The sequence below is a fragment of the Anoplopoma fimbria genome, chromosome 10 (assembly GCF_027596085.1).
Source record: "Anoplopoma fimbria isolate UVic2021 breed Golden Eagle Sablefish chromosome 10, Afim_UVic_2022, whole genome shotgun sequence".
Lineage (NCBI taxonomy): Eukaryota > Metazoa > Chordata > Actinopteri > Perciformes > Anoplopomatidae > Anoplopoma > Anoplopoma fimbria.
Window position 1 is genome coordinate 7,768,457 of NC_072458.1, and position 14,423 is coordinate 7,782,879.

Genomic DNA, 14,423 nt, shown 5'->3' on the forward strand with positions numbered 1-14,423 from the left:
AAAACTGAAAGCTCTACCACATTAACCCTACCCTTCAGGTAACTTTTGTGGATAATTCCCCAAACCAAAAATTGTTGCATTAAAGCGATTCCTCGAACACTCTTGATTGTTAGAAAAACGTTACGTGTATGTTTTTAGCTTGCTTTTATGTAACAACTATGGTGATATAGTATATTTTTTTATGAATGGCAGTTAAGTTGCTATGATAGTGCTGTTCCTGTAGGCTATCTGCTAGTGCTCATTGACTTCAGGGAAGTGAAGAAAAGTGCAGTTGTAACGTTATCCAGCATTCATTTAGCGTAAGCATTATCCTTATTTCACTGCCCTCAATTTACAGCTAGTTGCCTGAACGGGTCATGTTATAAGTTTGCATCGGCCTTATATTCCATAAGATTAATCACTTAATCTTTTTTTTTTTTGTTGTATAGTATGTGTATTTATTGTCTGTGTCTGTGTAGTTGTATAGTATGTGTATTTATTGTCTGTGTAGTTGTATAGTATGTGTATTTATTGTCTGTGTAGTTGTATAGTATGTGTATTTATTGTCTGTGTCTGTGTAGTTGTATAGTATGTGTATTTATTGTCTGTGTCTGTGTAGTTGTATAGTATGTGTATTTATTGTCTGTGTCTGTGTAGTTGTATAGTATGTGTATTTATTGTCTGTGTAGTTGTATAGTATGTGTATTTATTGTCTGTGTCTGTGTAGTTGTATAGTATGTGTATTTATTGTCTGTCTGTGTAGTTGAGCTGCTGCAACACTTGAATTTCCCCCATGGGGATCAATAAAGGAATATAATAATTAAGTCTTAAGTTAATAATCAATTAAGTTAATTCATTATATTAATTAAACAAAATACAGTCCAGACTTTTCAACATAAACTCTCAATACATCCACATTCATACATCAGTTTATTAAAACCACATTAAATAAACATATTTACATGCACTCAAAATATATGACGTGTCAAAATACACAACGTGAGGTTGTGAAAGATATCGGTAAGCCTAATATACAAAAAGAGGCGCTTGTGGAGAGACTTTGCTCTTCGTCCAGAGTATTGCAGTCAGTTGACAGTCAGTGGGGAAAACCTCCACTGGGATCTATGGCAGCTGAGTTTTTTTCAGCCGTAAGCATATTTGTCCGTTATGCTTTTATCATTTGGTGTCATCTGTCCACTCAGCTTCATCAAGAGCTTCACAATAAGGCCAGCCTGTTAGGAAATAATGAACACAAGTGAGACAGTGATTATGATATATGATCATTTCAACATGTGAACATTTTAAACTGGAGCTGTCATTGAAATATCCTGCTTTATAAATGCACTCTGGTTATAGTCACTATGGGTCACATTATTCTTAAGACAACTTTGAGATATTTGAAAAGTTTTGGAAATGTCCCGGGACAGTTACCTGTTTTGTGTGCACAATGAAGTTCATTTTATTGTCACCACTGTGTATCTGGAAATACTGGTCGGCGTGTCCAAGCTGCCACATGAATGTGCTGTACTCTAAACTGATGAGAAGGACCTGGAAGAACAAAAACAAAAACATTTACATTATTTCTTAAATAAACTTAACGGAGTTCTGAAGTTTAAAGTTGCAGACAATCGGCGTTAACGTAGATATTACACCCCAAAATGTTATTTTAGTTATAAATATCTCACCTATAAACAAGTTTGTGCAAAATTGAAACAACTAGCCACTCCCTTGTAGCTTTGTCTCAGCTTTCTTACACACTGAAACCCTTTCATCCAGTTTCCCCTTTTTTATTTTTCCCGTTAAGAAGCATTTTCAGTTGGAAAAATAATCCACACAGTATCACAGTAACATATTTATTCAGTATCAGCCCATCTCATCTCTTCATTGAGGCATTATAATGTTTAGATAAAGCGATAATAAAATAATGCTAAAATAATACTACTAAAAATGTATAAATTAAGTTAAATATTCAAAACAAACAGGGAAATTAAAGATGTTTTGTCAAAAAAGCTTTGGGAGCTTCAATAGAATTAGAAATAATGTTGTTGCAGGTCTTCAATCTTCAATCATTAATTTTAAATCAATTCAATTAATTTGAAGATAACATGAGGAAATTTGGTGTATAGTTGAAATGTAAAACCTTGAATAAAAGGTGACTGTACCTTGGTCTCCATATTCATGAGATGCAGTCCCTTTGTGTTGACCCCAACGTAGACCCGGATGACTTTGTGGTTGCTGGCGCTGGCCTTGGTGTAGACCTGACCGGTGAAGAAGGCCGCTCCGTAGGTCGGGATGTCCCAGCAGTTCTGCAGGAAGAGTCGCTGCAAGTGGTGCATCTCTTTACTCACACCCTCGCTGGTGCTCAGGGCCTGTCAGAGAGGATGGAACACAGCCTGTCAATAAAACCAGCAGTGGGATTTCATTCTAAGTCTTGAAGGAATTTCTACAATAAACATTTCCAGCATACCTTGTATTCATGCAGAATCCTGTTGGTCCAGTGGTACGCTTTGCTTTTCACTTTGGAGATCGGCACAATTGATTTCAGGTTTTCCTCACTGTTGAAAACAAAACAGAGAATTCAGCTTTTTACTTCATACAACAATTAAGCAGTATTCACCTGGGAGTGCATATCACAGACAAAAAAAGGTTCTCAGTGCAATATTAAGTCTTAATGTGAGTTTAAACAGTGTTTTACTTGAGGAACCCTTGCTTGTGCTTCTTGCTCTCATAGCTGCCGTATATGATCTGCAGGAGGAGGCTGGCCAGTGTGATCAGCTTGCTGTCCGGAGCAGGAAAGAAGCCCTTCAGGAGGCAGTGACGGGCCTCGTCAAACAGAATGAGGATGGCCAGAGGGTCCTCCACCTGGAACAAAACAGTGAGTAGTAACTAACTAACACATTTCAAAGCTATAATCAAGCAGCTTCTTGCAAAATACATATTATGCTACCTTTTTCTCAACTTCAAGAGGCAGCCTGACATCCCTGCGAAGGAAGAGCTGAGGTGTTTCCCTTTGAGGATCCAGCACCGTCAGGTCCGTCACAATCTCTGTCCAGATCCGCAGGTGCTGCAGGGGCTTGTGGTACGGCTTCAGCTGCAGGTCTGACACACAAAAAGCACACCAATGCAACCTCAGTCTTCTTTTTTGCGATAACATATGCATAACAGGCTAATTGTGACATGATGTTAAAAATGTCTGAGGTTAAAAGATACAAACATTTGTCTTCTCAGAGTCTGAGGACTAAAAAGCAACATAGAACATCTGATGAAACTTTTCTAATTCAAAAAAGGATTTGATAAAATGTCTGTCCTCTTGATGTTTGGTCTCAGTTGGTTTAACAGCCACAGGATGAATGAGAGAGCAATTTTAGGGCACATGTCTTCTGAGTGAACTCACGGAGGTTCTCTGAGCAGATCCAGATGGTAAAGTACTGCTGGGTGTCCTGTGAAAGACGCATGCCTTCCATGATCTGCTGCACCGTCGTGTTGTTGCCGTGCTTTAGCTCCACGGAGCGATACGAGCCGTCCATGCGGTAGATGCGCACCTTCTCATACTGTGGAACACACAAACGCACCGTAAACAAAAACAAGTCAGACAACTTAGATCTTTGATTGAAAATAAAATAACTTTTTTCTTTTTTTTAAATCTGCAGCACAGCTCAGACTTTGTCTGAGGGGACAGCGCCATCTAGAGAGCAGCAGACTGCCACAGAAATTTGTAAAAAAAAATACAAGTACATTACATGGCCCTCAAGCACATAGTATTTTCCCACCACATAGACCAGTTAAATATATGTAAGCACTTCAGTCAGGGAATTACAATTCAGCTACATAAATATGAACCAAAAAAAACCTTACTTATGGTGAAGTGCAGTGTACTTGAGAGGGTGTGAGTATGTTTGAATAAAGTTATAACAAACTTCATAAGTGTCTTGCCATAAAAGGCTCTCATTACGTAGAAAACCATGTAACGCTTATAAAAAAACATAAACACATATACACCTCGTCTGTCATAACTTTAAAGACATGACAAGCCAAAGCAAAATGGAAGCTGCGTGAGATCAGAATGAATGAATTGGCGTCATGTTTACAATACAAATACAGTAATTAACTTGTCTGAGGTGTGACTCACAGGTTTGCTGCTGGTTTGCTGCAGAAGCTTCACTGTCTCCTCCCATTCGTTCTGTTTGTTCTCCTCACACACCTGAAGAGGGGATCTCTTCTGCTGGTCTTCTATGTGCTGGTGGTGGAAAAGTAAATTAGTGTTTACTGGTTATTGTTTACGAATATAACTTCATTGTGAGATTTGACATAGTACATCATAATACATAAATGTTTTGTCTAAGTTAGCAACATAAAGCAGTTACCAAGCATTTCAATTCTACAATATATCCAGTGTAACAAACATCAGATATTAAACTTGTTGTAAAAGCTGTAAACACATCATTGATGTATAATGGATGCCTACTGTTTACCATGATATTTATGAGTTTTGCATGAGCATCACTGAGCATAGGTCACAGATTAGACATAGATTCAATTTAAGTAAATCAAATAACAAAGAAGTTGAGAAAAACGATCACAATTTTTATCTCTGCTCTCTCTCTACAATAGATATAACATTGTATGATAAGTTTCTTATTCTTTGCTGCTTTTTTGATGCTTTACTGATATTACAAATCAACATGTTTTTACATCTTTGGAGAGTAGTGCACGTTTCTTACCCGGTCAATCTCGGGGTGCTGCAGCAAGAGTTGCACTATTTCTGCGTGGCCTCCTCGGGCTGCAAAGTGCAGAGGAGAGCTGAGCTGGCCGTTCAGCAAGTTTGGATTACAGTTACCTTTCTCCAGTAACAGCTTGGTCGCCTCGACTTTACCATGCCTGCGTGGAATCAAACTCAACCTTACCAAAACTTATCATTAACAAGAAAAAAACAGAATCCAAGGAGATAAGCCCTTTTGGATGCTTGGGACTTTCTCGTGCTGTCAGTTGAGAGTCAGACTCACCAGCAGGCGTAGTGAATTGGAGCCCAGTGGTCGCTGTCCAGCTGCTTGACTGAGAAACCGCTGTCCAGGAGCTTAGTCAGCAGCTCTGTGTCTCCTTCACAAGCACTGCGGTGGAGGGGGAAGTCATCCACCCACTGACGCTCCCTGCAGAGAATTTTTTTTATATCATTTTTTATCTTTTTTTAAACTGCATGATGTTGAAGATGGAAAGAAAAAGAAGAAAAGGGGAGCCGGGAGCCGGTTGCAAAAGTCATGACCAAACCTGTGACATACAGAAATGAGACCCAAAGAGGAGCAGAAGTTACAACAAGAAGGTTGAAAGAATAACCCCTCACTTGTCTTCTGCCACACAGTTCGGACCGTGTTGCCACTTCTCCCTCTTGGGGATCTGGATCTTGGAGTAGTCTGGAGCTCCGAGCCCAAAGTACGGGTTGATAATAACTTTGTCCACCTGCAAAAAAAAAAAAAAAAAGCCAGTCAAGCAGGAATAACAAAGGGAGGGTGATTTTGGTCCTAGTGCAAATAAATTCACATTTTCTAAGTCTAAATTACCAACAGAGGGCACTTTTTATTATTATTCTACTTTTCAGATAACCACTCCCCCTTGATAATTGACATCAAACATGTCTAGTCCCTCTCCATTTTCAGTAAAGTAAGACTAAGTAAATAAGCTGACTCACCCGGTTGGTGTACTGCAGATCAGAGCCATAGAGCGGGTTGAGGATGCACATGTCCGCCTTCTCCAGGGACATCATCTTGCTCTTGATCTCCAGAGCGGTGTAGCCCATGTGCAGACCCTCCTCACTCAGTTTGCCCTCGCTGGTGTAGGCCGGGTTGCTGACGTTGGTCTTCACCCGCTCAACGGGTGCTGGTCTGAACAGCGCGGGGATGGCGTGAGGCACGGTGTGCTGCTCTGCTAGCCATCTACGGAGGTCAAAGAGGCAACGTTAAAGCTCGGTGTCCACAAAGGCCTCATCTAAGAGCATCGTCTTTTCAAACGCATCCTCACTTGTCTAAAGCCAGAAGCATCCTGGAGGTGATGGGGCAGAAGTGAGCGCTGGTCTCGCTGCACACCCGCATGATGTCCTGGAAGCAGAAGAAGCTTGGGCTCCCGGCGCTGTAAACAGGCTTGCTGTTGTCTGTTCGGAGTGATTTATTAATATGCAGCATGTAAACTATGTTTTCCAATATCTAAGGCATTAATTAAGTGAGACAGACTCTTTGTTTTTTGCTCACCTTTAACACTGACAGGCACGACAAAAAGCGAGGCCTCTTTTCCTTCATCGTTTCCATCGAGGGGGAATTTCTTCATATGCACCACACGCTTTCCTGAAACCCAAAATGGTGTTTACATCAGTGACTACCAATGTTAGAGCTCAACCATAACACGCGCGGCCTGTGACAACAAGGGGTCACGTGTAGGCTTTTCCTGCTCTTTATAGAGCCACAAGCCACAATGGTTGCAAGCCACTGGTTTAAATTACAGTCAGCAGTGGTGACACTGTATGCACGTTTTAGAAATATTCATGAGTGCGAATGTCACATATGTCCCACACTCACCTACGAAGCCTTGGTTGTTGGATATCGGTCTGATTGTTTCATCAACATAATCCAATATGGATTTGGATTTGTCTCCTGCTGCTTGGATCTTTGTGGCCAGGAGGACTTTCTTTCTTTTCTTCTCCTTCCCCTCCAAAGGCACTTCAATCAGCAGGATCTGTACAGGACCCAGAGGCAACATATAAATTAGTTATGAGTTATAAAGGGGTTTAGAAAAAATATTACGTAATTGGAAATTAGAAATAGCTGGTTGATAGGTCATTATTAATAATGTTAGTTTACAGTAACTACACAAAGCAGTTTTAAACTAACAAAAACTATATTAAGCTTCTGTTATCTGATGAGTGTTTATCTCTCAGGAGAAAGATTAGCCTCATCTTTGTCCCTTCCCTTTGTTTTATTTTAGATATCATATGAATAATGTTTGGCTTAGATGTTGAGGTGAGCAGGCGAGCTGCTGTCAGAGTCATCACACTTACCTCATAGGCTTTGGCTCTGTACTCCTTTGAGCTCAGGCTGACTTGACTTTTTGGGCGGATGACAGCAACGAACACATCCTCGAGGGCGTCCTCGTTGCCCATACTGCCGACTCTTTCTCAGTCCCGACAAAACCTTCTGCACAAGGGCCAAATGCTGTGGAGAGGCATCCCTGAAACAAAAAATCAAGGGGGAATAAAAAAAGAAAATCATCCCACCTGTTTACATCAAAGTTAAAGCTGGGTAGTTCCAACAAAACAAAACCCTTTATAACTTTACTCAAAAACTAAAAACCAGGAATCTGATGATGCTTTGGGAATGTCGTTTAATGCTTTTTACAATATTTAGGCCAATTACAATTAGATTAAAACAATTTTGACAATCAAATTGATGTTTGAGTCATATTTTTAAGCAAAAAACGTCAAACATTCTCCCATTTCAGCTTCTCAAATGTAGGGATTTTTTGCTTTTCACTGTCTTGACATTTTAAAACTCAAAATATCTGATTGAGACAATAATCGTTGGATATATCAATAATGAAAATAATTGTTATAGGCAGCTCTAATCACAATTAGGACTGACTGTTGGCCAACTATGTAGTGTCTCATATCCCTTGAAGGACCTATGAACAAATATTACATTTCTAACCTTTTATGCAAAACACAACCAACCGTGATACTTGATGTTGTAAAGTAAAAGCAAAAGCACCGGTGATGCCTTATGACAGTGGTTAGGACATCATATTATAGAGACTGGTTTATAGCTACTTTTATCATGCATTATGAAAATGTTATTGATATACATTTCACAAGTATGTCTGCCATGCAGGCCCTCAGGTTTGACCCACTCTCCAAAGCAAAGACTCAAATGTTTATTGTACATAAACTATGAAAGTGACATTCAGCTCAGAAACCAACTTGTTGCGTTCAAAGGCAGGTAACGCCCCGGAAACCAAACTCTGCTGTCTCTAAACAGTTATTAACACACTATGCTATAATTAAATCTACATCCCTGGGCTGCTGTATCAAAACAGTATTGATAAATGTTCTAGTCCACAATAAACACGATCAACTTTTTGGACTGAATCAGCAGCTGTACCCGGGATGTTACGCTCATCATCGCCGCTTTTCCGCTCGTTGAGCAGATGAAACTTACCGAAAGCGACGTGACTTGTTTCCTCAATCAGACAAAACACAGCATTTCTCGTCTCTCGGGGAATTCAAGCTTGACACATTTAAAGGTCCGCATCCAGGAGATAGCCCCAGGCAAACTCCCGGGATGGATATTTGGGTTGCAGCAGTTGCGGGCCTGTAACTTTGGGCAGGGCTGCAGCGACAAACAGAGGAATCGTGTTACGTTTCATGACAGCGGTTCCAGTCGGACAACAGAGGACTCTGGCGGTGAGGGGGACTCAGTGCGGCAGCAGGGTTGTTAAATGCTTTCATTACAGGTTTTTAATATTTCTTAACCGAATATACTTGCTAAATTTCCCTTAAAATAATTGTCAAATAAATAAAGTATATCATTGCAAAGGTGTAATAAAGGGGAAACATGCTGGCTTTGCTCCGTTCACCCGTTACAATATTGCCTATCAGCAGATTTTAAACTTACTACTTAACAAGTTAAAGAAAGGGTTAAAACAACAATTCGCTTTTTTTTTTTTTTTTTTTTTACTGGACAGTTTCTTGACACTCTGGAGTTGCATGTCAACCAGCGACCCCGGTACTATTTAACAAATGACGACGTTTAATTATTAAGGCTTAGGAGTGTTGGTAAGTGGATGTTGTAACCATTGCACAGAGCCAGCATGGCTGTTTCCCCTTGTTTCAATCATAATGCTATGCTAAGCTAATCAGCCCATGACATTTCCTTAAATATTGGGGGACACAGACATCTTGTGGTTGTATGGATACAAAGTATTAATCCATGTTGAATTCAGAGTTATAGCCCTATAAACAGACTCATAACTACTTGTCCTGCTACTTATGGCTTTTTTTTAAAATATAGTTTGTTGGTTTTAGTGTGGATGAAAAGGATTTCACAAACATACAACTTTATCAACTAATAACGTGCATTTTAATTGAAGAGATTGTACACAACTTTAGCATGTATGGGAAAGTAACACAAAGCAACTGAAACATATAGTGGTCTCTTTGAAACAAAAAATGACATACGATGTCGATACATTAACTAAAATGCTGCAATAATAAAATCAATGACAGCATGGCTTTGGTTTTATTTAGATATATATTATAACATATTTTGTCTTTTTTCATTGGTCCACAGCTGAGAGTACAAATTGTTCTCTCTGATGACCCATGTTCAGGACTAGTTGTCGTTGCACTGACTGAGCACCTCCTGCATCTTCTCCTGGATGTTATCCACCCTCCTGGTCCACTTCTCCCGCACCTCATCTTCGTCGTCCTCCGTAACAGCTGTGTAGGCCATGAGGGCTATGAGGCCCATGTGGAACAGGTGGATGATGTGTGAACAGCGGCGCTCCATGATCTCCCGGTTGCCGTCGCAGTTGTCCAGGTACACCTTTAGAAGGGGTCTACCAAACAGCATTTTGGTACCCATCACACCGTTGTAGTACACATCCAGGCTCATGTTGCTCATGTCCTTCTCATAAGTCGTCTCAAAGGCCTTCATGTAACGCTGGGTGTTGTCTGGATCTTTTTTCATATGTGCCACCATGTCGTTGAAGGCATTGTACTGGTGTTTAATGTACTCCTCGTACTTGCCATAGGTTTCGTTCACCTCGTCGATGCGGATCCTTCTCAGGCATTGGTGGTTCCTTTCGGAGATGGTCTCCAGTCTGGTGTGGAGCGGCTTGAACTCCCTGTCTAGAGCGTGGCCCTCCTTCTTAATCAGGCCCGTGCGAGCCACCGCAACCAGGGAGGAGACTATGCCAAAGATGGGGTTGATGGAGGAGGCGAAGGAGGCCACATTTTCCACGAAGCCCAGCACTATGACTGCAGTTTCCCTGATTCTTTCTGCATCTGCCATTACTGCCACTACTTTCCTCTGCCACAATAGTGTTCAACACAAAGTAAGTCTGGAGGGTGGAGAGATTAAAGAAAGCACTGTATGTTTAAAGTATATCTTAATATATCTTTCAGACTGAATCTGTGCATGGTAGTTTCATCTTTTAACCACAATCTAAAAGCTTTACTTCAATTATTGCTCACAGTGGGTCTTTGCAATACCCTAAAAATGACTGGTGCTACAGCCCACATGTTGCTGTAGCTGCTGCACAAAAGCCATATTGTAGAAGGTGTCATTTTACAGTCTAATGTGACTGGCAACAGGTCACATGTAGGCTCATGTTGTCTGCAGAGATACACAGAGCTTCATCATGAGGAGAAACTTGGGCTTAAAGTAAACAATAGTTTTGTTATTGGTCAATCTGTTGTGAATTATAATTTCTTATTTTGTCCAACCAACAGCATGAAATATATTTAGTTTAATATCATAAAAGACTATGAGAACCAGGAAATATACACACAGGTTCAATTTGTGGCATCCTCATTATCAGAACTAGGCACTCAGTTAAAAAGTAAGCAATTATTGTGTTAAGGGAAATCATTTGTTGACATGTTGTTTATAATAAAGCACTTAAGTGCAGCATTACAGAAATCTTCAACTAGTTTCTGAGACCACAGACCCAAATCTATCTGTGATGTATCTTTCTCATAGTTTTGACATTAAGCATCCTTCTCAATGCTGTCCTGCAGGAAAAATAACTCAGTGACCACAGTGGGTGTGTCATTGTAGTAACACAAGAAAGACAGGAAATAAACAATTGATTACGTGTCATGACCTTTGTTGTATCAGCTTTACCAATTCAAATAACCTCCAGTGACTATTTGACACCTTAAATTTTAACTTGGGATGTATTACTTTGTTTGTTTTTGGACCCGTTTCTCTCATTTCCTGATTTACAACCCCACACATGCATATAAATCAACCATCTTTCACGTCTATCAGTCAGTCCCAGCTGACTCCGTTATCACACAGAGTTTAAAACATCATTCAGGTCATAGATTAGAAAGCAATGAGATGACATATGTTTACTCACCAGAGATAAAACAGTAGGAATCACTCTGTCTACTGAAGCCGTCTGACTTTCCTTTATACCATTTTCCTCCCTAGTCAAGAAGGACATCCCCTTCCTGCCAAATAAGGAAGTAAACACAAGGAAGTGACTCCTGCATTCCCTGTGCTGATTGGATGAGGGGAGTTCCTTCAGATGCACTGCAGCTGCAAGCTCCAACCACAGGCAGTGAATGATGAGGGTATGCTTTTCATTGTGTTGTTTTACTCACTTGTCTGGTCCCCACACCTTCCAAACTAGTATGGGTGACCAGATACCAGCCAGTATCGGTCAGCAGAAGTGAAAGACAATGTCACACTTTATAACCAGGAAACCTGAGTTTCACTGATAATGCTGTGAACAGAATTTAAAAACATAGCAAAGCCCATAATATTCCATTATTTTATATCCAGACATACATTTAATCAATACTTCAGCAGCTAGGTTCACAGGGCACAAGGGTGTAAAGGGTCAGTACGCCCAAATTACAGAAAATATATTTCCTTATTTATGTCTTTTGTTATCAAGACTGGCAGGTTTAGTAAGTTTTGCCAAGGTTAAGTAATACAAGATAAATGGAGATCAATTTTATTTTGTTTGCAGTGCTCACACCATTACATTTGAAATTGTCAACAGCAACATTTCTTTCCAGACACAGTGTCAGAGAAAAGGAGCAGTTTTAACAGTGTTTTTTTTTAAAATGCACAACATTTGTTGGCATGTAACATTAGGCAGTCCGAACATAAAAATCACAGAAATGGTAAATGGAGTGGAGTGCACTTATTTAACACTTTTCTACCTATGCACAAGCAACTGTAAACAGCACATTGAATATCCCTGACAGCACAACTCGCAAAAGGTATGCAGAGAATGATAATGAGTTATACAATGAAATTCAACAAAGTATCAAGAGCTGGTTTTTCTGGAGGACGGTATGTGGGTGTGTGTGTGTGTCCGGCCTGTAGTTACAGGACAAAAATACTAATCCATTTTGAATTCAGGTTTCTACCTTTTACATAAGACAACAACATTCAAATTCATCTTAGAATGTGATTGTTGTTGTTTTATTCTGTATTTCTGTCCTGCTGACAAAAAAAAATAATTTATTTGATCAATCTGTTGTGAATTATAATTTCTTATTTTGTCCAACCAACAGCATGAAAGATATTTAGTTTAATATCAGAAAAGACTATGAGAACCAGGAAATATACACACAGGTTAAATTTGTGGCATCCTCATTATCAGAACTAGGCACTCAGTTAAAAAGTAGCAATTATTGTGTTAAGGGAAATCATTTGTTGACATATTGTTTATAATAAAGCACTTAAGTGCAGCATTACAGAAATCTTCAACTAGTTTCTGAGACCACAGACCCGAATCATATAATAATGAAAATGCAAAAACAAAGCGCAAGCGTGGCTTTTGTGGCATTCTGCACTGTGTATACTCCTATTTGCTGATTGATCAATTTATAGGCTAACAGCTGACAATTTGGATTTTTATTCTGGATGTCCTCCGAACTCTTGGTCCACTCTTGGTAACAGCTCTGTTGGCTATGACTTTAAACAATAGTTTAAAGCACTCCAACTCAACAAAGGTTAAGTTGGAGTGCTTTACATAATGTTTAGGAACTTTTCTACTTGTTCTGTAGGAGCACTAAAACCTAAAGCCAGATTTTAAAAATGTAGCACTTTGTTGTCATCTGGTGGTATTATAAAGAATTACATTGTGGAACACAGCAATACATGCTTCAGCCTCCTCCTCCGCTTCCTGCACGCCTCAAAAAATCATATTGTATCAACTTGGCTAGATGCTTTAACAACAAAAAATAATCTAATTAATTAATGTCAAATTGATTAACGCCAATGTCAATGCAGTTAATGATAACAGGATAGTGGATAGTGTAATATTAGCTTTAAGCACATAGAGAAACACCTTTTTTTACATTAGCTTTACCAGGAAGCAGAAGCAGAGTCGCAGTCTTTCACACTTCTCTGCGCTTCCTTTGGAGCAGTTACCCACCCAGTTACCCACCCAAAACCCTATAGAGACTGTGTCTGCCCCACGGCCACTTCAATTATTTAAAGTCAACAGAAGAGGAGTTATACAAAATAACTTAATAAAAGTTAAGGCAACCAATGCAACAGTGCATCAAAACAGGACAATTAAATGTGGACTCTTAAATATTAGATCTCTGTGTACTTGTAAAAAGGGTGTACTTGTAAATGATTTAATATCATATTGATTTATTTTGTCTTACTGAAACCTGGCTGTGTCATGAAGAGTACGTTAGCCTTAATGAATCAACTCCTCCAAGTTATATTAATACTCATATTCCTCGAGGCACAGGCCGAGGAGGTGGAGTAGCAGCTATTTTTGACTCAAGCCTATTAATAAACCCTAAACCTAAATTAAATTACAACTCATTTGAAAGCCTTGTTCTTAGTCTTTCAAACCCGAGCGGGAAAGCATTGAAGTCAATTTTATTTGTTATAGTGTACCGTGCACCAGGTGCGTATTCTGAATTCCTATCTGAATTCTCAGAGTTTTTATCAAGTTTAGTCCTCAAAACAGATAAAGTTATTATTGTAGGGGATTTTAATATTCATGTGGATGTGTATAATGATAGCCTTAGTACTGCGTTTAGTTCATTATTAGATTCTATTGGCTTCTGTCAGTGTGTACATAAACCGACTCACTGTTTTAACCATACCCTCGACCTTGTTCTGGTATATGGTATTGAAATAGAAAATGTAATTGTCTCTCAACAGAACTCTCTTTTATCGGACCATTATCTAATAACCTTTGAATTTTTTCTACCAGAGTGTACGCCATTAGGCAAAAGTTTCTACACTAGATGTCTATCTGATAATGCTGTAGCTAAATTTAAAGAAGCGATTTCTTCAGGGTTTTATTCAGTACCATTGCTCAATATAACAGAGGACTCCTACGCTAACTTTAGTCCGTCTCAGATTGACCATCTTGTTGATAGTGCTGCATGCTCACTGCGAATGACACTAGACTCTATAGCTCCTCTAAAAAAGAAGCTAATAAAAGAAAGGAGGTTTGCTCCATGGTATAATCCTCAAACCCGCGATTTAAAGCAAATATCGCGAAAACTTGAAAGGATATGGCGTTACACCAATGTGGATGAAGAGCGGTTAGTCTGGCGAGACAGTCTTAAAATATATAAGAAGGCACTCCGTAATGCTAGAGCAGCCTATTATTCAGCATTAATAGAGAAAAATAAGAACAACCCCAGGGTTCTCTTCAGCACTGTAGCCAGGCTGACAGAGAGTCACAGCTCT

General features: G+C 39.5%; 2 protein-coding genes across 2 annotated transcripts; both read right to left on the reverse strand.

The window, feature by feature from the left end:
* Positions 1 to 892: 892 nt before the first annotated feature.
* krit1 (KRIT1 ankyrin repeat containing) lies at positions 893 to 11,290 on the reverse strand. Its single transcript, XM_054606384.1, has 18 exons — positions 11,101 to 11,290; positions 8,175 to 8,345; positions 7,022 to 7,191; positions 6,543 to 6,699; positions 6,219 to 6,311; positions 5,992 to 6,121; positions 5,663 to 5,906; positions 5,318 to 5,433; positions 4,983 to 5,126; positions 4,701 to 4,857; positions 4,109 to 4,216; positions 3,374 to 3,530; positions 2,927 to 3,078; positions 2,675 to 2,841; positions 2,447 to 2,534; positions 2,142 to 2,348; positions 1,411 to 1,527; positions 893 to 1,211 (listed from the first exon to the last, which is right to left on the reverse strand). Exons 3-18 carry the CDS (start codon positions 7,121 to 7,123, stop codon positions 1,122 to 1,124), a joined length of 2,229 nt encoding a protein of 742 aa, XP_054462359.1. The 5' UTR covers positions 7,124 to 7,191; positions 8,175 to 8,345; positions 11,101 to 11,290; the 3' UTR covers positions 893 to 1,121.
* rpz2 (rapunzel 2) lies at positions 9,348 to 10,028 on the reverse strand. Its single transcript, XM_054606558.1, has one exon. It carries the CDS (start codon positions 10,026 to 10,028, stop codon positions 9,348 to 9,350), a length of 681 nt encoding a protein of 226 aa, XP_054462533.1.
* Positions 11,291 to 14,423: the final 3,133 nt, after the last annotated feature.